The sequence below is a fragment of the Euleptes europaea genome, chromosome 10, assembly GCF_029931775.1.
Source record: "Euleptes europaea isolate rEulEur1 chromosome 10, rEulEur1.hap1, whole genome shotgun sequence".
Classification (NCBI taxonomy): Eukaryota; Metazoa; Chordata; class Lepidosauria; order Squamata; family Sphaerodactylidae; genus Euleptes; species Euleptes europaea.
Genome location: NC_079321.1, coordinates 61,032,812 through 61,058,968, shown reverse-complemented (window position 1 = coordinate 61,058,968; position 26,157 = coordinate 61,032,812). Strand labels below are relative to the sequence as shown.

At 41.1% G+C, this 26,157-nt stretch overlaps 1 protein-coding gene across 2 annotated transcripts in view; it reads right to left on the bottom strand.

The window, feature by feature from the left end:
* The window catches only part of GRIK2 (glutamate ionotropic receptor kainate type subunit 2), a 662,376-nt gene that overhangs the window by 46,285 nt on the left and 589,934 nt on the right, over positions 1-26,157 (bottom strand). For both annotated transcript variants that reach the window (XM_056856041.1, XM_056856040.1), the window contains exon 14: positions 6,974-7,199. In XM_056856041.1, coding sequence (XP_056712019.1) covers positions 6,974-7,199 — 226 coding nt within the window. The remainder of the gene's footprint in view (positions 1-6,973; positions 7,200-26,157) is intronic.

The window sequence follows — 26,157 nt, the reverse complement described above, 5'->3', positions numbered from 1 at the left end:
ATTGGCGAGGGTTTGCCCACCACCACATGGCACTTGGCAACCCTACTATTTTACCACCGCGAAACTTACATATTCTGATGTCCCTGGAGCCATTTCAAGATGGGAAAGTGGTATTGGTAGGAAGCTGAAGTCCCTTCTCTTTGTGCACCATGGTCCCAATCTGAATTGACTGGAAATTGAGTTTCCTGCAGGGGAACTCCAGGGGCACAACTGAGCCACAGTCTTAATGCCTGCCACATGTATGCCATGTGTCAGTGTTTAGAAACTAGTTAAAATCAAGAATTGCAGAAAAAGAAAAAATGTACAATTTTCAAAGTGTGGGGATGCGCCAAGTATTTGCAATGGGGGCAGAGCTGGTTAATTTTTGTTTGTCAATCAAAGTACAGTAAAGCAGCAAAGTTTGGAGATGACAACAGAATATTTAAATTAATGATGCCTAAACTCCCATGGATTCAGTTTGTGCCATGTCCTTATCACCAGTAGGGTTGCCAGGTCCCTCTTCCCCATCAGTGGGAGGTTTTTAGGGCGGAGTCTGAGGAGGGTGGGGTTTGGGGAGGGGAGGGATTTCAATGCCTTAGAGTCAAATTGCCAAAACGGCCATTTTCTCCAGGTGAACTAATCTCTATCAGCTTGAGATCAGTTGTAATAGCAGGAGATCTCCAGCTAGTACCTGGAGGCTGGCTACCCTATGAATAGGTGACTCTAGTGCTATGCTACAAATTGCTTTTTCAAATATGTCTCTTTTAAAAATGAACAGGTTTGCCATGCGGCAAAGGAACAGGCCGGTTTGGGAGAAACAGAAGTGCAAAAGGCTATTGAATGCACAAAAGCAGTTGCATATATATGTGGGCCTGCTGAAATTAAGTGGGGAGAAGGGTTAAATCTATCCCTTTTTAACAGTTTTAAACGGGATTTTAACCATGTATCTTACATATGTTTTAAACCTGTTTTTATTTCCCTTCATATCTTCAGGCTGGGGGTAGTTGTAAGTTATTCTCAGTGTAAAAGTCAACTTTTCAAAGGATCTCAGATGACTTTCCGAAAAGATTAAGAGAGTTCTCTTTGGCTGGTCATTTCTACGTAAGAAAGGAAGAATAGACAACGAATAATTGAAGCTAGTTTTCTTCATCAACAAGGGAGAGAACTCTTGAAAAGACAAAGCTAGCATTGTAAAAAGCCGAATCATAAAATCATAAGGTTTCAAATCACCCCCCAGAGGTAAAATTACAAGAAATGCACACTGGGTAGCCTAAACAGTTTATTATTGGCCACTGTGTAGCAATTAAGTATTGAACTGCATTGCACTGTGGGTTTAAAGTCTCCATGAAGCAGAGGCTCCTCACACAAAGGTAGAACCAGCAGCATTGTAATGCACTCATTAATGGCTTAGATAAATATAAATAATTCATGAAGTCATATTCCTTGCAGAGGTAGGAAGCAGCAGATCATAAATTATTGCCTGAAACCCCTTTTATGCTGCAAAGTCTTTAATTTAAGGGAGCGGGGTGTGAAATACCTCTTTCTCGATGCTACGTCCGATAAAATAATATGAACACGACTGTCTTCAAAATAAGTTTATTCCGTGCAGCATTTTAATCCTGCACTTTTTCAGCTGACTGGATTTGTTTTTTCAGAAAAACAAAAAGTCTTCAAACAGCAGCAGCAATAATCTAAATAGAAGTTCTGATGCCCGCAAGTGAGAAGTGTAGGTAAGAGTTTCATCATGCAAGGGGGGTAATTTAAGCCACACGTCAAATGCACACAAGCTACTGTCTACTTTGGCTGTCCTGTCTAATGACGTATATAGCTTTTTGGTTATGGTATAGATGACAATGAGAGCTACTCTTGAAGAAGATGTAGTAAATAAAATTAGAAAGAAAATGGTGGCGTGCAAGGAAGGTTCATCCTTGCCCACACCACACCAGAAAACATTAGATAATTCAGTAAAATAAAATTCTTAGGCACAGGCAGTGTGAAAGCCTCAGGGTTTTCATCGAAACTTCTGAACTTCTATGAGCATGTTGATTTCAGAGGTTCATGGCCACTATCTCTGCTGGAAGGCTGCATGTTTTACTCCCATTCTTTTTCTTTTGACATATGCTGCACAATTTAAAAAGTCCTGACAGCTCTTCTCACTGTTGTATATGTTATGAGATGTAAGCAACATTTTTGACAGGGCTAGAGCCTTATTCACAAGAAAGGGAAGAGAGGCGAAAAAGACTTCTGTTTCAAAGGTAGTTATAGTTAATCTGCTAGTATCAGTGAAGAAAATGTTTGCTTTCCCTTTCTAGCCAGTCTACCCACTGGCTTGGAATTCTGACGTTCCTTAATCTCAGGGTTAGATTCTATGGGTGCTATACACTGGAGGAATTTACAGGTTTGCCATTTTGGCACTTGTCATGGCAGAGACCTATAAGCTCAGGCTGTTTTTCTTAAATTCTAGAGAAAGATCAAATCAGTTAGAAGATTCTTAGAAACTCCTAGCATATAAAACAGTGCTCCCCACCTACCTAGGAAACCAGGGCAGTAGTCGCCACTTGGTGGTATGGAGAAACTGTATGGTAGACTGCAATACAGATTTCTTCATTGCAAAGCTGCGACCATGTCAATGCAATTTTAGGAGATTTTCATCTTGAGTGCTATGAGTAGGCTTCTGGAAAGAATCTGGTTTAAGCTGGTTTAAACATTAAGTATGACCGAGTGGGAACCCACAAGGACTTGTGGGAGGCATCTCATTTTCCCCTCTCCCACTATTAGCTCTTTCCCTTTCCTGAAAACCCTCATAGCCTCTCCTCTTTTCCTGCTTCCTTCTCTCCATCTTGGTTGTCAACCTCCAGGTAGGGCTTAGAGATCCCGTGGAATCACAACAAATATCCTAACTACAGAGATCAGTTCGCCCTTAGGATTGTCAGCTTCAGGTTGAGACATTCCTGAGATTTGGGGGTCTTGCCTTGGGAGGGCAACAAGCAACATCAGCAGGGTGTAATGCCATAGAGTCCACCCTCCAAAGCAGCAATTTTGTCCAGGGGAACTGATCTCTGTCATCTAGAGAGCAGTTGTAATATATGACATTATATCCCTCCTAGGTCTCTCCCCTTCTCAAATCTCAAAGTCCCCAGGCTCCACTCCCCAAATCTCTAAGAATTTCCTAACCTGAAGTTGGCAACCCTAACTTCTTTCCCCCCCCCGACATCTGCCCCTCTATCTTAAGCATTTCATCCCTGCCCCCAGCAGCTTCTACCTAGGAAAACTGTGGCCAAGTTGTGTGGTTGCCAACCTCCAGGTGGGACCTGGAGATCCTCTAGACTTGCAACTGAACTCTAGACAACAGAGAGCTGTCCCCCTGGAGAAAATGGCTGCTTTGGATGGTGGACTCTATGGCATCTTACTCTGGTGAGGCCTCTTCCTCCCCAAGCCTTGCTCTTCTCAGACTCCACCACAAAATATCCAGGAATTTCCCAACCGGGAGCTGGCAAACCTAGTGTGGCTTGGTCCCAATGAGTCCTCCCTCAAAGGCCAAAATAGGCATTGAAAGGGCTCTGACCCCTCCCCCGCCTTTTAGTTACAGAAACTGAAGCCTGGAATGCTGTGGTTGCTTAGCAACAGCCACTGAGGGAATTCATTTATTAAAGCTAAAGGCACTCCTTTTATCATTTTCAAGTTTTTTAAAAGCCCCCAACGTTTGTTTGTTTTTGATTTCACATTTTTCTGCAATCCAGGAACTCTTTCAGGTTTGTAGAAAGATCTGTCTTGCCCGTTCACACCTCCAATCACCAGTTTTAAGTATCTAAAAATTTGGCCAATAAGTCATTTTATTCCCAGCAGTGCAAGAAGCCTAAGTTACAATCATGTACAAACCCAACAGTTTTTTTTCCATGCACCTTTGGAATTTGAAGTGCTTAATGAGTAGTTTTTTTCTTATAATTTTTCTTAACTTTTATGGGAAAATAAATGCTGTATCATGAAAGACAGACATAGAGAAGCCTTTCAGAGGTCAAAGAAACTGAAAGTTTTTCTGGAGTTGTTGCATGTTGAACTGACATATTCAGTATTTCCTTGCAAAAAAAAAAAAAGTGGCCATTGTATGCCATGTAAGATTGAGGCTGACCATTGTCATGTAGGCATACCTATCTATTATTTGCTTCAAAATACCCAGCACTTGGAAATTAGAGAAATTCTGTTCCTGGAGCAGGAATTTGAGAAATTCTATTCCTTTTCAAATCAACCATTATGGTTTGTAATTGATACTTCATAAATGAAATACCTTTTATTTGTTTCGTAGGCTCTCTCACTTAGTGTAATGCACTGTGGATCTGTTCTATCCATCTTGTTAAGATGTGTGACAAGAACAATGACAGCAGTTGTTATTCTAATACACTAATATATTCAATATTTCATTCATAAAGCAAAGACTACTGAGCCTTTAGATGACCAATGCAACTACGTTTTTCTAACATTAAAGATAAATACAATTTTTAATAGCATGAACTGTGACCAGTAGTTATTTTGAGTAGACTGTAATTTATCTTTTTATATTGCATTACAGGTAACATGTTCTAGTTGATTGACAGTTGCTTTCCCATAGGGAGCTCTAAATCCGTCTTAAACAGAATTCCATTCAATTACAACCCTACTGTTTAACAGCATGGGCCACATAGTTCAAAATAATCTTTTTCCCCAGATTGAGCTAGCAAGTTTACATAACAGTTGGCAATACATGAATGTATATGAATATTTGGTATATTGTTACATCCCATTTTTGTAAACTGCCAGAACATTGGATAACCAAGAGAGAGTTTATAACTACCAGCTGTTTTTTTTTTTAAATAATGAGATGGAAGAAGAATTGAAAGGTACTCTACATAAACTTATTTATTTATGTCTTTAATTCAATTTTGAGTTTGGATCAGTATTTAGTTGGGTCCTAAGTCATCAACTGATAAGATACTCAGTGTTCTGTAGGCATGTGAGAATCAGGCTCCAGATATATGAGCATAATTGTCTGTGTGAAAGGCTAGATAACGTAAGAGGTGCCCTGCTGGAAAAGACCAGTAGTCCAACTAGGCCAGCATCCTGTATCACACAATAGATCACTAGCTGCCTTGGAGGTAGGGTTGCCAACCTCCAGGTACTAGCTGGAGATCTCCCACTATTACAACTGATCTCCAGCCAACAGAGATCAGTTCACCTGGAGAAAATGGCTTCTTTGGCAATTGGACTCTATGGCATTGAAGTCCCTCCCCTCCCCAAACCCCACCATCCTCAGGCTCCACCCCAAAAACCTCCTGCTGGTGGTGAAAAGGGAACCCTGGCAACCCTACTTGGAGGTCCAACAAACAAGGCATACAGGCCAAGGCCTTCCCCTGGTGTTGACTCCTTGCACTGGTTTGTAGAAATTTACTGGCTCTAGACACGGAAGTTCCAATCAGCCAGGGTTGCTAACTCCAGTCTGGGAAGTTCCTAGAGATTTGGGGGTGGATGGAACCTGGGAAGGGATGGGTTAGGGGAGGCAAGGGACCTCATACAGTGTCACAGAGTTCAGCATACAAAGATGCCATTTCTCTCAGGGTTAATGATCTCTGTAGTCTGGAGATCAATTGCAATCCTGGAAGATCTCTAGGCCCCACCTGGAGGTTGGCAATCCTACATTTAGCTCATGTGTAAATGAGGTGGAATAAAATAAGGAGCTCCATGCACATAAGCAAGACAACAGTCTTCTTGGCATGGCCTATTGCAATAAGGGCAAGGAAATGCAACTAGAATGAACACCCTTAGAATGCAGTGTACCAAGCACAGCATTATAAAGACATAAAAGCAAACAAAACATGTCTAGGAGAAAACAGACAAACCTACGACAGTTTTAGGAGGAAATGATGTTCTGAATTTAAGTAAAAATCTCCAAAAGAGGGACATACGTCTAACTAAAGAAGAAAACAGCCTTTATCTGCTCATTCATTCACTTATTTCAATTTCTTTGCCACACCATTCCCACGGATTGGAGCACATGGCATAATTTAACCATGTCCTCCAAAACACAGCCCAGGGAAGAGGTTTTGCAAGATTTTGGAAGATGCCCAGACAAAACCTTAGTAATGTCATCAGCAACTAGTCAAGCCATCAGAGTGTGATCTCATTAGTTGGGATGAATCTCCCATCCATTTGGAGTCTATGGTGGGGGACTCATCAACTATATATGCTATTGAGACAGATTTAATAAATTCCTTTAGGGCTGTCTCACTGTAGAGGTTTTTGAAGCCAATTAATGGCAGCTGGGCACACCCTCGCCATTTTAATATTGGTTCCACAAAACCCTGAGTCTTGCCATATTGAAATATTGGTTACAACAAGCTCTAGGTCTCTGGAAAGCTCCCGGCCAAAGTCCACTTTCAATACTGGTCACATAGATCACGTAGTATTATTAATGATTAAGCGCTTGCTAAGCTAATCCTTTTATGTACTAGCTAATCCTTTTATGTACCAGAGGATGCCTTCCTGGAAATGTCTCTTTGTCTTGTTGACTCATTAACTTTGGTATCCATTGTCTAAATGCCTAATAAACTGAGAGATCACTGGGGCAATTCAGATTGATCTCTGGAACTCAAGGCACTGTATGTGTTCTTCCCTCAAAGCACCGTGCATGCTTTCCCCAAGGCACTTTCGGGGTGCCTTCCCTTCATCCCACCAGATGAGAAAAAATCTATTACTGATAGGCTTGCTAAACCATATTGCACACATTTTATTAGCACAAAATTATGCTTGTTCAGCTGCAGAATAGTAGTAATTATTTTATTTATAAATTTTATGAGTGACCGGGCTTCACACGTATCAACATAGTAAAGGCATTTATTAACCTATATACAATAATAGGAAACAACGATTAGTACACAGAGTTAATGCCAAACAGTGGAGGATTGTTTGTGCTCTTACCACAAGTTAGATTAATGAATACAGAACAAACAGGCATACAACTTACCCATAGGAGTTCCGACACCATAACCTTTTGAGTCTATCAGGCTGCCAATCTGAGTCAGGTTGCAGTTCCGCTGTGTTACGAACTCAATGGTAGTTGACTCCATTAGGAAAGAATAATCAGAGGTGAGGACACGCTGGATACCTTCTTCATTACTTTTGACAAGCACCGACTGCCTCCTGCTATTCATAAAGGCCCACATTTTTTCGTACGTGGCGATTTTTGATTTCTGAAAACGAAATTGTGATGTTAATAAGGACAATTGGCCTATGATATCATGACAAAGCACTCATAAAACATCATTGAACTGGTTTAGCTAGCATGGCTCCACTCAAAGCTCTCTAGCTATTCACACCTGAGAAGTTGAAGCTCATTAGTTATAGATCTCTAACTCCTTCACAAGACTATGTTTCTCTGATTCCTTGAAAAAAAGTAAATGGAAACTAAGACTTAGACATATAAATAAATAGTGCAAACATTGTTCTAATTATTAGTATAGTTGACACAAGCTTTTCTATTACAAGTTCTTCACCAGGTTTGAGGATTTAAAACAAATATCGGTAGCAATTTAATGGCTATAAAACATAAAAATGAACGATGAAATCTGTAACCCTTCAACATGATGAAGGAGGAAATGCTGGGGATCAAACAATGTTAATTAAGTTGCAAAAATGTACTCTTCAGTGCACATATGACATATAGAGTTGCTTCATACTGGTCCATCTATTCATTGTTCTATCTATTCAAATCAGGGGCAACTCTCTGGTGTTTTAGGCAGAGATCTTTCCCAGCTTTGGCCATCTGAGATTTTTAACTAGAGATGCTGGTGACTGCAATTGTTGCTGGTAAATTTTCAAAGAAATGTAGTAGTATGGTCGAAACCACTGGAATATAATGAAAATGTCTGATAGCACAGTTATTCTCTCACTGTTTGATATTAATTCAAACACAAAGTTCTCTTCAGGGTACTGGATGACATCCTTTGTTCAACCTTCTAAGCCAGGGGTGTCCAAACTTTTTTCAAAGTGGGCCAGATTTGATGAAGTGAACATGTGTGAGGGCCGACCATTTTGCCTAACATTCTTTGAACTATTAAAATTAAATGCAAATTAACTATTTTATGCAAAGTTTATTGCAAACGGCATACTTTTCATTTCGTCACATGGATGACAAATCTAAACAGGTGTTAAATCACTCTGCCTTTTATATCTGAAGGCCAGATGAAAAAAAAAATCCAGGAAGCTGAAATATATGTCAAGAACATTGTAAAGTACATTACAGATTATTGGTAATAAAGGTTGTCTGTCAACTTTTAAGTTCAAAAAATATGACCAGGAACATAATACCAGGTATACATGTTGTGTCCAAATATATTTATACCTGATTTAGACCAGCTGACATTAACTGAGATTTTACAATGCATTCATCTCAATTGAAAAAAAAAAACTTGCCTGCACTAATGTGAAGGGTGAAACTGAGATCTGGATTGCAGCACATAGGCTAGGTCTGGTTCAAAGGCAGTGGTTTTGATTCGCAAAATGTCACGCAGATGAGAGTCACTTAGTCTTGTCCTCACACAGTTCTTGTTAAAGTTCATAGCAGAGAATGTCTTCTTACACAAATATGTTGAGCCAAAGAAGCTCAGCATTTTCTTAGCCAATGGGGAGGGTCACAAACTATTGGAGTAGCACACCCATGTGCCCCTGCTCCTCCCACTGGGTGTAGCCTCCTCCATCGCCAGAAGAGTGCATCTGCACACAGGCAGGAAGATCCACTCCCAGTTTACCCCCTCCGTCCCCTTGCCCATGGCCCAGCTGCCAGCGACCCACCCCCGGCTCCTGCCTCCCACATTCTTCCCTTCGCCGCCTTCCTGCCCTCGGAGCATCTTTCCTCGCTGAGGCATCTTCCTACCTCGCTCGCCTCGTCACTCCAGGGTTTTTTCTACCAACAGAAAATGGACCTCCACAAATCCAATGGTGAAAAAGTTGCGGGAACCCTCCTCGTGCTCGACAACCACAGCAAGTAATAGACTGGGGGTGTATCACAGAAGTGCCAGAGAGAACGGCTTCCTACTGGAAACCGGAAGTAAGGCGAGGGCCCGGCTCCTAAAATAGTGAAGGAGAGCTGGGGGGCCGTGGGTGGTGGCAGGGAGGGGCCTCCCACCCTCCCACCTACCAGCTGGCTGGCGGCATCCCAGCCGGCTCCCGGGGTGCGTGGGCTCTGCACCGGGCTCCCGCGGCGCTGGGTGGTGGCGGGTAGGGGCCTCCCGCCCCCCAGCTGGCTGGCGGCTTTAAAGCCGGCTCCCCTGGCGCGACAGCTCCGTGCCTGGCTCCCGCTGCGCTGGGCGGCAGAGGGGGGAGACCCCCACCCCCAGCTGGCTACTGGCTCCGTTCAGGGCTCCTGCGGCTGGGGGGGAGGGCCCCTACCCTGCAGCTGGCTGGCGGCGTCCCAGACGGCTCCCGGGGCAACCCAGCTCCGCGCCCCGCTGCTGCTGTGCTGGGCGGCTGGGAGGGGCCTCCGGCCCCCAGCTGTCTGGCGGCTTTAAAGCCGACTCCCCTGGCGCGCCGGCTCCGCACCTGGCTCCCGCTGCACTGGGCGGCTGCTGGGAAGGGCCTCCTGCCCCCCAGCTGGCTGGCGGTTTCCTAGCCGACTCCCGGGGTGCGCCGGCTCTGCACTGGTCTGCTGCGGCCAGGGGTCAGCCATGGCTCTCAGGGCCTCTTGGCAACTTTGCCCTTCTCCCCGGGGGCCGGACTTTGGACATGCCTGTTCTAAGCACATATTTGCACAATCACCTCATATGGTTATTGCCTCTTGCTGCCAGTATTTTGAAGTCCAGTTGCCCCCACTAGCAAGAGAGCTAATTATACTCTGTATGGAAAAGGTGAATCAAAAAGGCAAGGGACAGAAATGTTCTGGGCTATTCGGCTTTCACAGTTGGCTGAGGGTGGCCTGGGTTAGGAACAAGCCAGTTGCAACAGACCAGACGGAAATTTTTTTGCCTTCTATCCATCCAGAAGTATAAAAAAGGAAAGGTGAAGGCAGGCCAGCTAATAGCCAACTTCTTCAGGCATGTATTGAGCTGGTCTACTCACTGGGCACAAAAACCTCCTTAAATTGACATGGCTGAAGTATCAAATCAAAGGCTATCACATAGTTGAAACTACAATGTATAAAACATGTTTGTTCAAACATAGTCCAGTACAGCAGTCATGACTTCTAAGAAACATTACCCAAACATATTGGTTATGATAAAATTTGATTGCTATTTGCCAAAGAGCTAATCAGATTGTTTTTCATTCTAAATTAGTTGATGGTAAATCTTTGTGGTTAACCTAAATTAGCAGATATATTGCAAGACAGATAACGATATGCTACAGTTTTTCTTTCTCCAAAGAACCTAAATGTTTTCTTTGACAGTTCAATACTCGGGCAGCCCATTCCTAAAGGGGGGGTAGATCTGCGGTAGCCGTGAACATCAGAGTCGTGCTGCCTCCTCTGAGGCTTCCTGGCCACCACAGATAAAAAAAGCCTTTTAAAAAAATAAAATAAGGGGAAATGGGGGGAAATTCCCCATTGAAAGAAGCGAGGCTGCACCACCAAAAAAGGTGACGCAACTCAGCCACCGCTCAAGGGGGTGTTCTTAGGCCAAAGGGACTGTGGAAGCTGCCTAAAGGCAGCTCCACCCCCGGAAACACCCCGGGAACATCTCCCCCACACCAGCACAGCCATTCTCTTCCAGGATTTAAATCTCGGACTGGCTGTGCTGGGGGTGGGGGCCAGCGGAGCTCTGTTGCTCCTGGACAGTGTGTTTGCCCTCGTGCTGGCGTTTTTGCCACTTCATCCTGTGATAAAGTGGCACCTACCCCGGCGTGGGGTCACACCGGTTCCTACCCCCTCAGGATTGCAACCTTAAAGACCTTAATGCCTGTGATGACTGCATCCAAATTGTAGTGAAAAGTAAGTCCCTTTACCATATTAGAATGCTGCAAAATCATGCTTAATTCTCATGCTTATTTTTGAAGTGCAGAGACCTACACTTGAAGTCTTTCTGAGAGTTGGTAGCACTCAGGGCTGGTATGGATGTAATCTTGGTTTTCTTGATTTTGTTTATTTATAAAGGGTTTAAAATCATCAAGGTAATATAGGCCTTGCATGCAGGCTACAACCTAATCAAAGTCAATAGTGTTACAAAGGAAAGAGAAGGAAGGGAAGAGGGGGAAAAGGACAATCAGGAAAAAGAAAGATGAAAAAATACATGTTACAGAATAAGAGTAACTATGACTGTAGTGATAGAAGAAGAGTTTCAGGGTACTGTAAGGGAAAAGGAATTTCAGCAGGGTATACAGAAAGTAATTTTGGAATTCAATCTGCTGATCCCCTGCCCCCAGTAGGTACTCCCCACCATCGCTCAGCTGGCCGGGGGGGGGGGTATGGCACAAAAATAAGGGGATGTCAGCAGCATCCTAACATGTTGATATCACTCCATGTGCTGGGAAGTGACATCACTGCATTGCTGGGGGATGTTCAGGGGAAGCTCTAATATTTGGGGGAAACCCAAATGACTGAGAATCTCCAGCTTTGACAGTGATGCTCTGATGTCACTCCTGGACAATGAGAAAAAATATTGCAACAGATTATAAGGGACATAATAATTTTTTTTATTGTCCCTTTAGAGACCAGAATTGATTCTAGCTGTATTGATCAACTGTAAATGTAAAGAGCCACACAACGTCTTATCATATGTGGACATTTTCAGAAGGAATATCCACCAGCTGAAAATGGCAAGAGCTGTAGTTGTGAGTTTACCATTCTGCTTAAATGTATCTTTAAAAACAAACAGGAGACACTAACCACATGCATTATAGTCTCACTCTAGAAAACAGTACAAAAGACTAGAATAATACGCTTGTGTGTTAATTTATAACATTAACTATATCAATATCTTTAGCTCTGGGAAAGGAATTGAGCGTATGATTGACATTAAGGACCTTTCTGAAGTTGAGTTGACTGGCATCTGTAGCGTCTGCCCCCAAGGAGGATTAGTGGTGTATGTGGGATTATAAAAGGGAACATTTATTCTGAACAAGGATAACTTAGTATCCCTGCTGAGATACAATTCCAGCCTTATTTCAATTTGCCAGGGGACTTCTGCACATCTATCATTCAAACATTTCCACTACCCAATGGTAATAAAAAATAGAATCTTATAACCATCTGCAAGAACTCACTGAGATGTTACCAAACTATGATATACATTTAATGCAGGGGTATCCCAATGAGAAAATTAGGGAAAGAGAGCAGAAAATAATGGAAGGGGCTCACACACAAACAAGGGCTTAATCTGTGAACTCAGCTTCAGAAACCACTTATGCTTACATTCATTTTATATCAATTCTACTATTTAAGTACATAGGGAGTCAAAATGATTCTGTCATGCAGAACAGTCAGCCAGTGTTTTCAAATAACTGGAAAACCTCAGCATCCAATTGTCTTTTCTTTTTAAATGCTATCCCAAGTGCATAAGAATAGTTTTTGTCCCTACCACTGCAACGTGGAAGAGACAGCAAATCAACTGAAACGTTTAGATGATGTTGAACAACAGGAGGGGCTCAGCACTCGTATCTAAAAGCAACCACAACCGGTGCTCGATCTGCAATCTACCATGCCAACAGGAGAGTCTGGTCTATATCTGTTATTTGTGAATTTCCAGCCCTCATTTTTACAGAGATGAATTTTTCCTATAATGAGAATATCTCCCAGTGTGGCAGTCGCTGTAGCACACAAGCAGCTTTTCCAAACATTTAATCAGCCAGGAAAGAAGTCTTCATTACTTTTGAAAAGGTATGACAGTCTCTAAAACCTTAACAACCCAATGCAAGATAGAACAGCAGCCTTCAGACTATAGCACTGCAGTTCATATAACAGTTAATAGCACAAATAGTAACATCTTACTTTTATTATTTATTAAAACGCTTCTCTCCAGGCTTTCCCTTTCAATAAAGTGTGCCAGTTGTATTTGTGCAATCTCAGTAACCAGAATTAAGCTATATATCTTCCATTCTCCTTGACATCACAGAGAAGAAATGCATGTGTATACACATAAATAAAATTGCAGAAAAATGCATAAAAGAACCATACTGATAATTGATACTGACCACAAAAATGGGTGGACAAAAACCTTCATAACTGAAATATATGGAAACAAGGAAAAATCAAAAGGGCATATTCATCTGTTCCTCACTGTAGCAACCCATCCCAGACCTGCGGCTGTATAAGGTAGGTTTGTTCGTGAATAAAGGGATCACAGTGATAAAAGAGGTAGCTGTGACAATGAAATAAAGAATGTGACATTCTAAAATGTAGGCAGAGCTTCTGGTTATTATCATCTCAAGGCTGATATTGACGCAGGCTGATATTAAAATTTACATTGTATTTCCATCTTCCTTAATGCAAGGGAAGCTGATGAATTGATTTAGAGGTTTCTTTGATGAAGTGTGTTATTTTATTTTCCTCAGTATCTGACCTAGCAGGAAACAGTCTGCCCCACTAGAAATAATATCTAGAAGGAAATACTTCTGATGGCATAATTTATTACGCTTATTTTTGCTACTGTAATGCAGGAGATCATGCAGAGCTGTAAAGCGAGATGCTTACGACTTATGACATTTCATGGGGAAGAAATGAGACAATAATGACTCTGAAACCCTGAAGCCCGTTCTTGGCTAACCAGACAATTAGAGGTTATGGCAAATCAAAGAGTTCCAATACCTGGTGCTTCAAGATGGCAGATATCACAATGACATGCAGAGGAGAGACCACTTTATGGCTTATGCGGCTCTCATAAATTAAAGATCACTGGAAGATAAGGTGTCAGAGAGCATGAATGTAAACTTATGAAAACACTGAGTTTTGTAACTGCTGTGTGCATTTTGGAAGTGTGTAAAGGCAAAATTTTTAAAACAGTTCCGCTATCGCTATGTACAGAAATGGCAGGGACTGACTACATGCGCAATTTAGTGATCGAGAAGGCGTTTGCAACATTTAATGCTATAGCATCCTACCTGATTACAGGAGAAAAGGGCAAAATCAGACAAAAGGAAAGAAATTGCACATGATTGCCAAAATGTTCCAAATAATACACAATAGAAAACAGAAATTAACAAAACTATAATGTCACGATTCCAACCTTTACTCTAGCAATTTCCTTATTTATTTTAGCATATTTTTATCCCACATCTCTCTCCAAGGGTGGAGCAAAGTGGCTTTCAAAAATACTAATATAATTTAAATACATTTTAATAAATGAAACATCATGTAGAGTGAGAAGGGGAAAACAAAAGGTATACAAAACATCCTGGGATGGGCTGATTTCCACAGGATTGGGGCAACAGGTTGTAAGCCACAGGCTAAGGGCCAAGGCTACACACAGGCTTTAAGTACCTGCAACAGGAAAGAGACAAATACTCAACCTAGTTAGCAGCCATATTCCTACAATTCCCCCTCCTGCACTCAGGCTTTAAGTACCAGGGTCTGCAGCCCCTTTGGGGGAGAGGAGGAGAGAGGAGGCGCTCACTCAGAGGCCCAGCCTCCTCTCTGCTCTCCCCTAAGAAAATTCTAGGCAGGTCAAGTGTTTCACAATTAAATGTACAAGATCCAGTTCCACTAATGCATTCCCCATGTATGCCAAACTAACTGACAAGACAGTAAAATTCCCAAGAAAGTGACATGGGATGCTCTGCAATCCCTAGGGTTGCCTGCCTCCAGGTACTAGCTGGAGATCTCCTGCTATTACAACTGAACTCCAGCCGATAGAGATCAGTTCACCTGGAGAAAATGGCTGCTTTGGCAATTGGACACTATGGCATTGAAGTCCCTCCCCACCCCAATCTCAACCCTTCTCAGGCTCCGCCCCAAAAAACTCCCTCCAGTTGCAGAGAGGGACCTGGCAACCCTAGCAATCCTTACCAGCAGCAATGGTGTGTGCTTCTTTGCTAGTTTTGACTCTGCCCTCACTCTAATTGGTGCAGATGTAACAATGGGAAAAAAGCCTTCGACAAAACTTCATATTGTCTGTAAATTTCTTTGCAGTTTCTGATGGGATTTGTTTGGATTTAAAGCTATAGTGTGGTCTCAAGTATAGATTAGGGAATGAATTATACTTCTTTGGTAAGGCACTAGACCACACTAAGCATGCCTTGGGTTACTGATGATACCACATACTAATAGGAAGTGGTTATATTTTTCCAGCTGAACACGAACTGCTAGTCTTTACAACTTACGAATAATTTTCATGTGGGCAGGAATTTGCATGATGCAGTTCCTTTTGTTTATATATAAACAAACGCAAAAGTTACCACATCAGAGAAATGCTAATTCACATAGTTTCCCTGAAGGAAAATCACTACATATTCAACTTCTGAAAAATAAACATATTAATTAGGCCTTATTTCCCAGGAAATATGTTTAGCACTGAGTTTCTACTTGGCTTGCTTTAATTTTTTTTAAAGAAATCTTAAATCAAGAGAATGATTTGTGATTTGTAACCTTAGAAGAACTTTTCCATTTATCACTGCTTGAAAAACAAACTTTTTTCTTTACTATTGCTTTACTACTGTTCATACAACACTTTTTCACAATACATCCTGCACAAACTGTGAGCTGCCACACACCCACCTAATTGCATTCTTCATTTGACACACAGAGGAGTTAACAGATTGTGAAAAATATTTCATGCAGGTTGGACTTGCAATCTACAAAACTGCACAAAATTGCTGTTACTTTTTTTGTGAAATAAAACAATGGGTTGGAGCTTATCAATCCATTCTTCAGGTGGCACAACCTTCTGTCTGTCTTGCATTTGGAAAGCATCTCTTCCTCCACAGAACGTTTCTTTGAATTGGAGGAAAAGTCTACACTAGTGGAATGGTTTCATAGAAACCAACCTAATATATTTCCTCTGCTATCCTAAAAAATAAAACTGCAGCAAGGGGATGTTTCTACTAGTCTAACAATGTGCTTTATACAGCAGAGCTAAAAATGGGAGGAGTTAGAGGATTTGAAACAGACTGACTGGCACAAGACACATGCTGTGTTTTAGGAAGCAGTCTTGGAATCTTGGCTATAAAAATTTCATGCCGGTTAAACAAGGATCTACAAATAACCCAGAAAAGTGAAGTCTCCCACTGAAAGCATATATAAACTATGATATAGTTATTTCTTAGCACTCTGAATTTTTGTGGAAATTGATGTAACCATATCCCAGAGTTCTTCCCCCTTTTAAATGTTGGGGATGATTTAAAACAGCATGGGAGAGAAACACTCAATAGTTTCCTTACTTTCCATTTCCCTACTCTAAATTGCTTCCCCAGTGCCTTTCCCCCATGGGATTCTCAAAACACATTTGCGAGTGAAAATACACAGTTGAAACTTTGCAGAGATTTCTTTTATTTGGGGGGGGGGAGTAGTTGAATAGGGAAAAGTTAAGTGACTCCCTCCTTGCTTTTCTGTTCCCTATCACATCTTCACAAAGCAGCTTTAAAGGGAGGAGGAAGAAAACCACCACTGAGCCACAATTAGGTGCATTTGATTGTAAGACAAAAATGATGTTTGATGGTGTGCTGAGTGTCTTACAGATGCTGCAAAAAAGCAAGATTCATTCCTCAAATAAGTGTGAGTGCTCAGAAAAGGCTTACCAGCCTCAAGCAAATATTCTGAAATTTGAGGGAAGTTCCATTAAGCATAGAAGACAAATATTTTGTGTATGAAAGGTGGTATATATGGATGTGAAGTAGGGTACTTCCACAGTCATTACATATTACTTATTAGGCAATCACTGTGCCAAGCACTCTCAGAGATCCAAAAGTCTACATCCATGCATACATTGGAGACTTTGGAGCCTCCTTGGCTACAAAAACAGTCCCCGGCACTTCAAAAACCCTGTCACAGATCAATGTTGTCAGGAGGGAATCAAGTGATCATCTTTCTTATATGCCAAAATGGGCTCTCCTGATTTTTTTTTTTTTTTACACATCCTTACACTTCATTTTTTGTTATTGCATTGGAGGTCATTTTACATCTCCATACCTTTATAATTACAAATTACACTTTCCTTCTTCCAATACAATTTTTCTCCCTTCCCCCCCTCTCCCTTCCCCCATGGACCAGTTCATAATATCTTATTTTCATATTTTCAGCCATGCGCATAGTCTTTTTAGTTTTACTAAAGTCTCTTTGTTGGCTTCTCCGCTTTTCACCCAGTTAATATATGGGTTCCACTTAGTCTTCAACTCCATTTCTTCTGTTTCTCCCATCGTCTGTTGTTTTAAATATCCCAGCACATTTGTTTGCACATATTCAAACACATAGTTCGAACACCTATCCATAGTCCACTTTGTTTTATTTTTCCATCCAAAAGCTATAACTGCATGAGCCGCTAATATCATTGCTTTAAACATCTAGTTTACTTTTTTCTACCTTCTCACACCCCATAATTCCCATAAACATCAGGTCTACCATTACTTGAAGTCATATCTTGAACAATTTTCTAATTTTACTAAGTATTTTGTTCCAAAATTCTATTACCCTTGGGCACTCCCACCACAAGTGTGAGAACCACCCCTCTTTTGCGTTACAGTGCCAACAATTCGGTCTCATTCCTTTGATCATATGTGCTATTTGGGCTGGTGTTCTATACCACTTCAGCATTATTTTCCTTTCCAACTCTTTATATCTATCCATCTCCAACATTTTAATACCATTCATCATTTTATTCACCATTTCTGATTGTAACCTGCAGTTGTCTTACATTGTAAAATACTTGGTTAATGAATTTTTTTTTTTTAAAAAATTCACAAATCCTACAAACTTCAATCAACAGGCTAGGTAACTAGGAACAATTAAATTACACAAAGGTCCTTAATGCACATGCTCTAATCTCTGCTTGCAAGGCTGACATAATAGTATGGCTTTACTATACCGTTCTAGTGCATTAGTTAGTAACTTTGTCTCAAGCATTCAGCTCAAGCTTTCAACTGTTGGCTATAAATCTAAAAAGTAAAGAAGTTGTAGAAAACCCAATATGCACTAAGGTTAAATCTCTAGCCATTGGTGGGTGCAGACAAAACTATCTTTAGTTCATTTTTTAAAAGGTTAAAAGTAACCTTCCTTTTTAGTTTGAAATTGTTTGTCATGCCACCCAGAACTACAGCAGTGTAGTTTGTCTTCAGTCTTCAAGGAAAGGAATCAAAGATGAAAGATGTCTTTTCATTTCAGCACACTAGTCTCTTCCATTCTGTGACCTCAGGTTTTTTTTTTTAAATCAGAATTGCTGAGACCTGTAAAGCTTTAAGTGAAGCAGCCAAATTTGTTGCGTCAGCACAAACCGTTTTTTTTTTTTAAGGTTCATACGGTGTTCTCTCCCATTGTAATGGGAGTTTTCATGGTCCATAGAGCACAAATGAGGAAAAGGTAGGAAAGGTGTTCCTGCCAACAATGAAGCTACATGGAATGAAAAATGCAACACCGAGCACAATAAATTCTACCCTGTGTCCAATTGTCCTGAAAAGGAGGAAGGGAATAATGTTTCTCTTTAGGAAGCTCAGATAATTAGATTAAATATCCAAAATAGATACAAGATATAGCAAATGAGTTGATACTTAATTCTCAATTACCACACTACCTCAAGGAAGCTTTTCATGTGATGTTATTGACTAAGGAGATGGCTCCCAATGTGCATTCAATTGCAATTTAATTCCCAGGAAGACTGCCCTCAGGAACACAGCAAACATACAAAAGGGGTCCATCCGGCTGTGGGGATCCCTCTAAATCCTTCTGGGCTTCTTCTGGGGGGATCCTTCTAGATCCTTCTGGGCTTCTTACTCAGAGAAGGAAAATGAGAAGGGTGCATGGAAAATAGAACTTTTCTTTGCACATACTGATTGAGTCTGTGGTCTATACTGCTCTTTATAGCTTATTGTTAAGTAGGACCCTATTAAAGTAATTTTGACATTGCTTAATGTGTTGTTAATACTTATGCTATGCTTCAGTTCTTTCTGGGGGCTCCAGACTTCCAAAATCCTAATGCACTGGTTATAGAATGTCTGATTTTGTTGATTGTATAGACTCAGTATATGTAATCAGCCTTGAGTACCTGTGAGAAAGGTGGACTATAAATAATGTAAATAAAAATAAATAAAATAAACCTTTACAGCTTGGAAAGGACAGTTGGAAATAGAGGCACTGGTTTGTCTTTCTTATGTCTCCTCTTGCTTTCACAGACAATTCCCAGCTTGGATTGGAAAGGATGGGAGAATCACAGCTGGACAGGAGGAGGACAATTTCCTGGGAAGTACAAGGAATAGATGCTGAGAGCTGTAAGAAGATAATTGCCTCATGTATCTTCTATTTCTATTAGTTTTCCTGCCTATTCTGAATATATATATATTTAGAACTGATATAATAGTGGGCAAAAGAGCATTCTTGTCCTACTTAGGTGTGAAATGGTAGCCCCCTGCAGATGTTACCACTGCATTCTATTGATATGGAGCAGGAACCCACCAGCCACATGTGTAGGGTTGCCAGAGAGATGGAATCCCTTGGCATTAGTGGGAACTTTTTAGGGGCGGGTCTGAAGATGGAGATTCCATGCATACAGGTGCACAGATGCAACGACATCATCGCGGTCATGCACATGTGGGATCGCTGCCAGAGGGTAAGCAACCCTACGCATGTGAATTGGGCAAGGCGTGGAGTGTTGCATTACCCAGTTCACATGATATGGCAATCACATTTTTGAAATGCATGCCTGGTGAGCTCCTACTCCATGGGAACAGAATGCAACATTTACAGAGGGCTAGTCAGATACAGAATTGACCAAGAGACAGAAGGAGAGTCAATGTCTCTTCATCGTTTCCATGTTCTTCCTCTCCTTCCAGCATTTATGTAAAATGAGCTCAAAGAAAGTGGTCACAGACCTGTCCCTCTTTCTCAATGGGATCAGCAGTCATGATTAGGATTTAAGGAGATAACTAGACATTATTACTGAAAAATGGACTATTTCTAAAATGTCTGATCCTATGGAAGTGGACTGCTTCTTATGATTCTTGCAGCCATTATTAGTTGCAGGACTCAGCAGAATAACCACATGATCTGCATCAGCAGAGGCAGCAAACCAGATGCCCCATCCTTTTTTAGACATTACCCAAATGTGCAACTACTGTCCTGTGTCATTTTGCTCAGCAAAAGCAATGGCACTACTAGTTAAGGGCTGAGAGATTCCACTTGAGAAAGATATGGGTATGTCAAGACTGTCAGGAAGTGACCACACTGCACACATACCATTTGCTTGTGTCTATAAGCCCTCCTTGTGTTGTTGTTATATTAAAACATAAATATACATAAATTCTCTTTTAACATGCTTGCAGAACGAGAATGTAACTGCTCCATATTTATCATGCACATTTATTAATTATTTATTAAAACATTTCTATCCCACCTTTCCTCTTTGTGCTGTACAGAGCAATGTAAGCAAACATGTCTCTGAATCAAGGAATTTATGGTATACAGCAAAAAGAGGGACAACAAAGGATGAACAAATGCAGCTATAGGTACTTTGCTGTATGTGCTTTATGTGCATATGTACTTTGTTGCAGTTGGCAGTCGTGCTTTAGGTGTTATGCCGAAAGCTTCTGGAAATGGTAGGTTTTAGCCTAGGATTACTGAAGAAATAGCTAGGCATGGCATGCAGTTATGTGCCTTCTTCTAACTTTTTAAAAACTGAAATCAGCCTCAATAGATTTAAATTTGAATGGAGAAAGTGCTGGGGGATATTTTTTCTGCTCAAAAAGACTCCCCACTGCTTCTCTACCCATGGAAAAATATGGAAGTACTGCGTCTTTTTCAAAATAGAAAGACAAGAATTGGGGTTTTTTTTCCCAACCATAGCTTTGTTAGATGTTAGGTTAATGGCTCTGAATGGCTGGTTGACAATGGGTGCTAATTTATCTGAAATAACCCCTGATGGTTCTGTTAAATATTCAGAACTTGGAGGGGATAGCTCAACCCAATTGAATAGAGGGAAACATTGATGCCTGTATGTGTGAAGAAAGATTAGAACAAAGTTGTTCTGATTAAAATAAAGTTATGATGGCTAAGTTAATTAGGTCACATTTACCAATTTAAAATATTTTGTAGATTTGTTTCTAAAAAAAACCCAGAATCATTCATGCAAACATTTATTCTTGGTGGAGAGGGGAAACTCAGTTTGCAATCATCCCTATTGGCAGCTACAGTCCAGGAAAGATTCCTTTAAGCCTCGTTGGTTCACAAAGGAGAGATTAACTTTCATTTTTCTAATGTTCATTTATTAAGACTAAGCAAGGTAATACAACATCATGGTTAGAATGGGATGGGTGCACCCTGAGGCTAGCCAAGCCACATACTGTAGCTACCAAAATTATCTGAACATTCTACCCAAGGTGCAAAGGCTGCAATCCGAAGAACACGTTCCTGGGAGTAAGACTCATTGAATAAAATGGCAATTACCTCTGAGCTGGCCAATTCAGGATTGCTTCCAACAGAATTGAGAGATGGTGTTTTAGAAGATCTCCCTTTGAGAGCTCAAAGGCCTGCACACTCTTTTACTTTGGCTGGTCTTAATAAAAGATATTTCATAGCTTTTGATTTAGAATCTACTATGGACCCCTACAACTGTTTATGCCAGAGAGATGGAATCCAAAACAGCACAAGGCCAACATTAAAACAACCTAATACCAGCATAGAAGAATCTCCTGAATTTAGATTCTTTTCCCAAAATAACAGGGAGGGATGAAGTAGGGGTCCTTGGAACCAAGTGAATCCCCCCCCCCCCCCGAGGACTAAATCTTACAGGGTTAGGTATCCTTGAAAATAATATACTTGTAAAAGAATTACTGAAGGGTAGAGCACTTCCTTCTCTTGTAAATCATGGGGTGATCTACTGGCCCTTGTTAGATTATGGCTAGATGCACAATTACCCAACCTACGGAATGACATCAAGGAAGATAAATCAATGGTGCTGCCTATGTGCATTGACACAGGTCTTTTGTTTTACTGTCAGGGCTGCACAATGTCACCTGCCTGTAAAGAATACTTGGTTTCCAGATTGCTTTCGAAAGGCAAATGAAATCTTCACCTCTGCTCATTCTGCCTGCTGTCAAATACAAATTATAATTTAGAACACTGCATGAGAACACTTAGCCTCTATTATTAGGCTTGAAAGCAGTCTCACCCCAGATGGTAGAGAGATGCGTCTTATGTTGTTTTCGTTTCACACCAAGCAACTTGAACTAGAAATTAAATCTGAAAGTAGGAACTGAAAAGAAAGCGTACTTGTACCTGGGAGCTGAGAAACTGTCAAAAAATTCCAGACTTTATAAATCTAGAGTCTTCATCCCAGTTCACAACTGTTTTTCTCACTGCTTTATCAATTCCACTGCAGTGCAGACTTACTCAGAACGGAACCCTTTTACTACCATTGCTCCCCATCCTTTTCTCATAAGGCTGTGTTGGACCTTTCATTAGGGTCAGATCCAGAATGCTTTTCTGCTAAGGGAAGTAGTCTTTACATGAAGGAAAGGGCATCTTTGGACCCAACTCTATGGTTTGAATCCAGCCTATTTTTGCTTATTGTAAACATTTTCTTCTGCCTTTTCTGGTTATATTGAAGGGTGGGGGAGGAAATAATTGGTCTTTGTAGGCTGGCACTTTGTTTTTGAGTATCAAAAAATTCAGCCCTCATTTTCAGTTACACCTCAAATTAATGCAAATGGTCTAGAAACACCCCTAAAATATTTTACGTCATCTGTTTCTCCCAATTATGTGTACTTCCTAAGGTCTGCTGCTAACCAACTAACATGATAAGAGAATTCTAAAAATAATGGTGATCAGTTTCTTTCAAAAGAACCGGTCTTTTCATCACCCAAATTTGAAAGATGCTTTTTTCTAAGAGGTCTTTTGAGAGAAAAAGGAGTTTTAGCTCAGGATTTTTCTTGACCATAAATGAATTACCAGCAATATTGGAACAATGTGTGCTGGTCTTGGAGAAAACAGCTGAGTCTATTAACAGACCATAGCCAGTGGAAAACTGGAACTAAATCAGTAAAACAGGGCAGAAGCTTATTTCATAGCTTGTATCAAAGTAGCACGTGTCTAGCATGGTGATCTGATAAAATGTAGTGATGTTTGCTAAAGTTTAGGCTTTGAACTAAATCTGACAGTATTATCTTGGGCATCTGTCCTCTCCTGTATAGATGTGAGGGACATATTTTACTGTAGGTAGATTTACAGACAAGGCAAGATATAAGGAGGTGTTTTCCTAATAAAACAGAAGGGGTAAGAAGCAGTTTTATATGATTCGAAAAATGACAATCAAAGCGAAGAGCTGTTTATCTATAAATAGCTCATCCCTGATAAAGACCAACATTTGGGATAATGCTGAATTTCACAGACATGTTGGGCCTTTATCAGGCCACTCTCTCCTTTAGCAAATAAAAATAACTTGCAGACAAGGGCTACTTTGGATCCAATCCTAACAGGGTAGGCCAGTAGGGATATCACTCAACATAAAATGATAAGCAGCAATTCATTTACAAGTTTGCATTGATCGTACTAAAAAGCTGAGTGGTTTAATTTCAAATTAACGAAACATTTGCTGGCAATGACTGTCAAAATTTCAGGTCAAAATTAAAAAGGCTTAAGTGAAATATTTATTTATTTCGTTAGGAGGAAAAGGCTGATGGATAAAGTCCTGAACAGACAAATAGTTGGAGCTAAAAATCATGAGCACAAACAGTTGATAGAGGTGTTTATTCCCTGTTGCTTCCTTACCTCAGCAACCCCCCAAAAGCCAAAGCATTCAGTTAGATTTTAAGAGCACAAGAAATCCTGAAGAAAATGTCATGAGGCATGGTGGGCTGTGGCTAGAACCAGGCAAAATTGTCCCCTTCTGACATCTGCTTGTGAGGAAAATTCAGCAGAGCAAGACTTCCACTGTAGGCAGAGTACAAAAGGAGGGTGTGATTTTGCCTGAGACCACTGCCTCACTGCAGTTCCCAATGCACATGGAATTTTGTCTTCACCATGTCCAACACTGAGCTGAATCCAACAAACTGCCAGCACAGTGTAGTGGTTAGAGTGTCAGACTAAAATCTGAGAGACCTAGGCTGAAAACCAACTCAGCCATGGAGGTTTGCTGGGTAACCTGGCCCAATTGCTCTCTCAGGGCAATTGTGAGGATAAAGTGGAAGAGGAGAGATGTTGCAAGCTGCTTTGGGTGTCCACACACCATATTTATTGAGATATTTGTACTCGGTGGGTTTGAATGCAAGCCACTGAAATGTATGCTGAGAAAATACAGCCCATTCCTGAGCCACATTCCCGGGGTGTTACGGCGCCGGCCAGGGGGCGGGGCCACCGTTAGGCAGCCTCCTGAGCCGTTTCAGCTTGGGAATGCCCCCTTTCCCCCCCCTCGAGATATGCCACCTTTTAGGGGGTTGCACAGGTTTTTTGCGGCGGGTGGAGGTGTCGCCGCTGCATTGTCTCCTAAGCCCGGCGCAGGCATTGCAGTCAGGAATGCGCTGTAAATTTATACTTGCTGTGAGACCGTCATGCAGTTTTACCATTCCAGATTTTCCAGTGCAGGCTAAGATTTTGCTATATCACTACAAAGAAAATGTCTTGGTGGTGATATATCTGTACTTGGAAACAATCATACATTTGTTTCTGAATGTGCTGAAATTTAACCATACTTAAATCTGATTTCAGCATGTTTTCGTAGTAATTCAAAACAACTGAAAATAGTTTTATAAAAAGAGAATTGATTTCAGTAATTGTATAAAGAAGTACCTACATGTGAGCTTACAGAAGAATATTATCAATACAACATTTACTTAAAGAGAACAACAAGTGTTTCAAATTTCAAAAGGTTATTATTGTTACTGACACCTTTTAATGATGCATGTCAACCTGAAGGCTTTATTTTATTTTATTTTTTTAAAGAAAATTAAAGGTAAGTATTGCAAATTTAAATTGTCTTTATTCTCTAATATCTTACTAATTAGTTTCTAATATCTGATCTGAAGGTTTCATGGACAGATTATTACTTGTGGGGGTTAGATTTACGAAGGTACCAAGCCTCCATAGAGCTGGTGGATAAATTAGGATGATTGCCCCCACCCCATCCTGATGGATCTGACTGGTTTTCAGATAGTTTCAGAAGATTTCCCTGCTGATATTGTTGGTGCTCCTGTCAATGCCCTGGTTGATCTCTGGAATGAAGAAATGACCTGAGCAACTGACACAATTGCTTCAAGATGCCCTCTCTTAATTCTAGGAGCCCGGACAGACCCTTGGTTTACTGAGGGGCTGTGGATGATGAAAAGACAAGGGAGATGGCTGGAACAACTGTGGAGAAAGACTCATGATGAATCCAACAAGGCATGGAGTGTGTGTGTGTGTGTGTGTGTGTGTGAAATGCTACCAAGTTGCAGCCAATTTATAGTGACCCCGGTGCGGTTTTCAAGACAAACAATTAAGCAGAGGTGGTTTGCCATTGCCTTCCTCTGCAGAGGCTTCCTTGGAGGTCTCCCTTCCAAGTACTGACCCAGCTTAGCTTCCAAGATCTGACGAGATCGGGCTTTACTATACCATTCCACATCCCTAGGCATGGATTACAGCTCTTTTTAAAACTTACTTCATGCTGGTGATGGTGGTGAAGAAACAACCTTTTTCCTCCACCACTGCATCCTCAGCATAGACCTCAGGAACTGGGTGGTAAGAGGCCTATTGGGATCTGGCCTACAGGAAGAGGTCAACTGCTCTGCAGCCCACTGCAACCATTTTGTTCAATACTTTGACAACATTTCTCACATCCATTCTGACTTGGACTCTAGATTAGTAGTGACAGGATCAGATAGTCCCAGAATGCTGACTTGTCCAGTTGTATGGGATACCTTTTAGCTTGTTCCGTATGAGGATGTGGACATGATTCTTTGTAGTTTGAGACCCACCACCTGCTTGTATGACCCTTGTACATCCTGACAGCTTAAATCTGCTGGGGGGAGGGCTGGCAGCCAAGGTTTGGGAGACAGTAAATTCCTCATTGAAAGAGGTGGAGGTAGCATCTGCCTTTAAAAGGGAAGTGGTACATATAC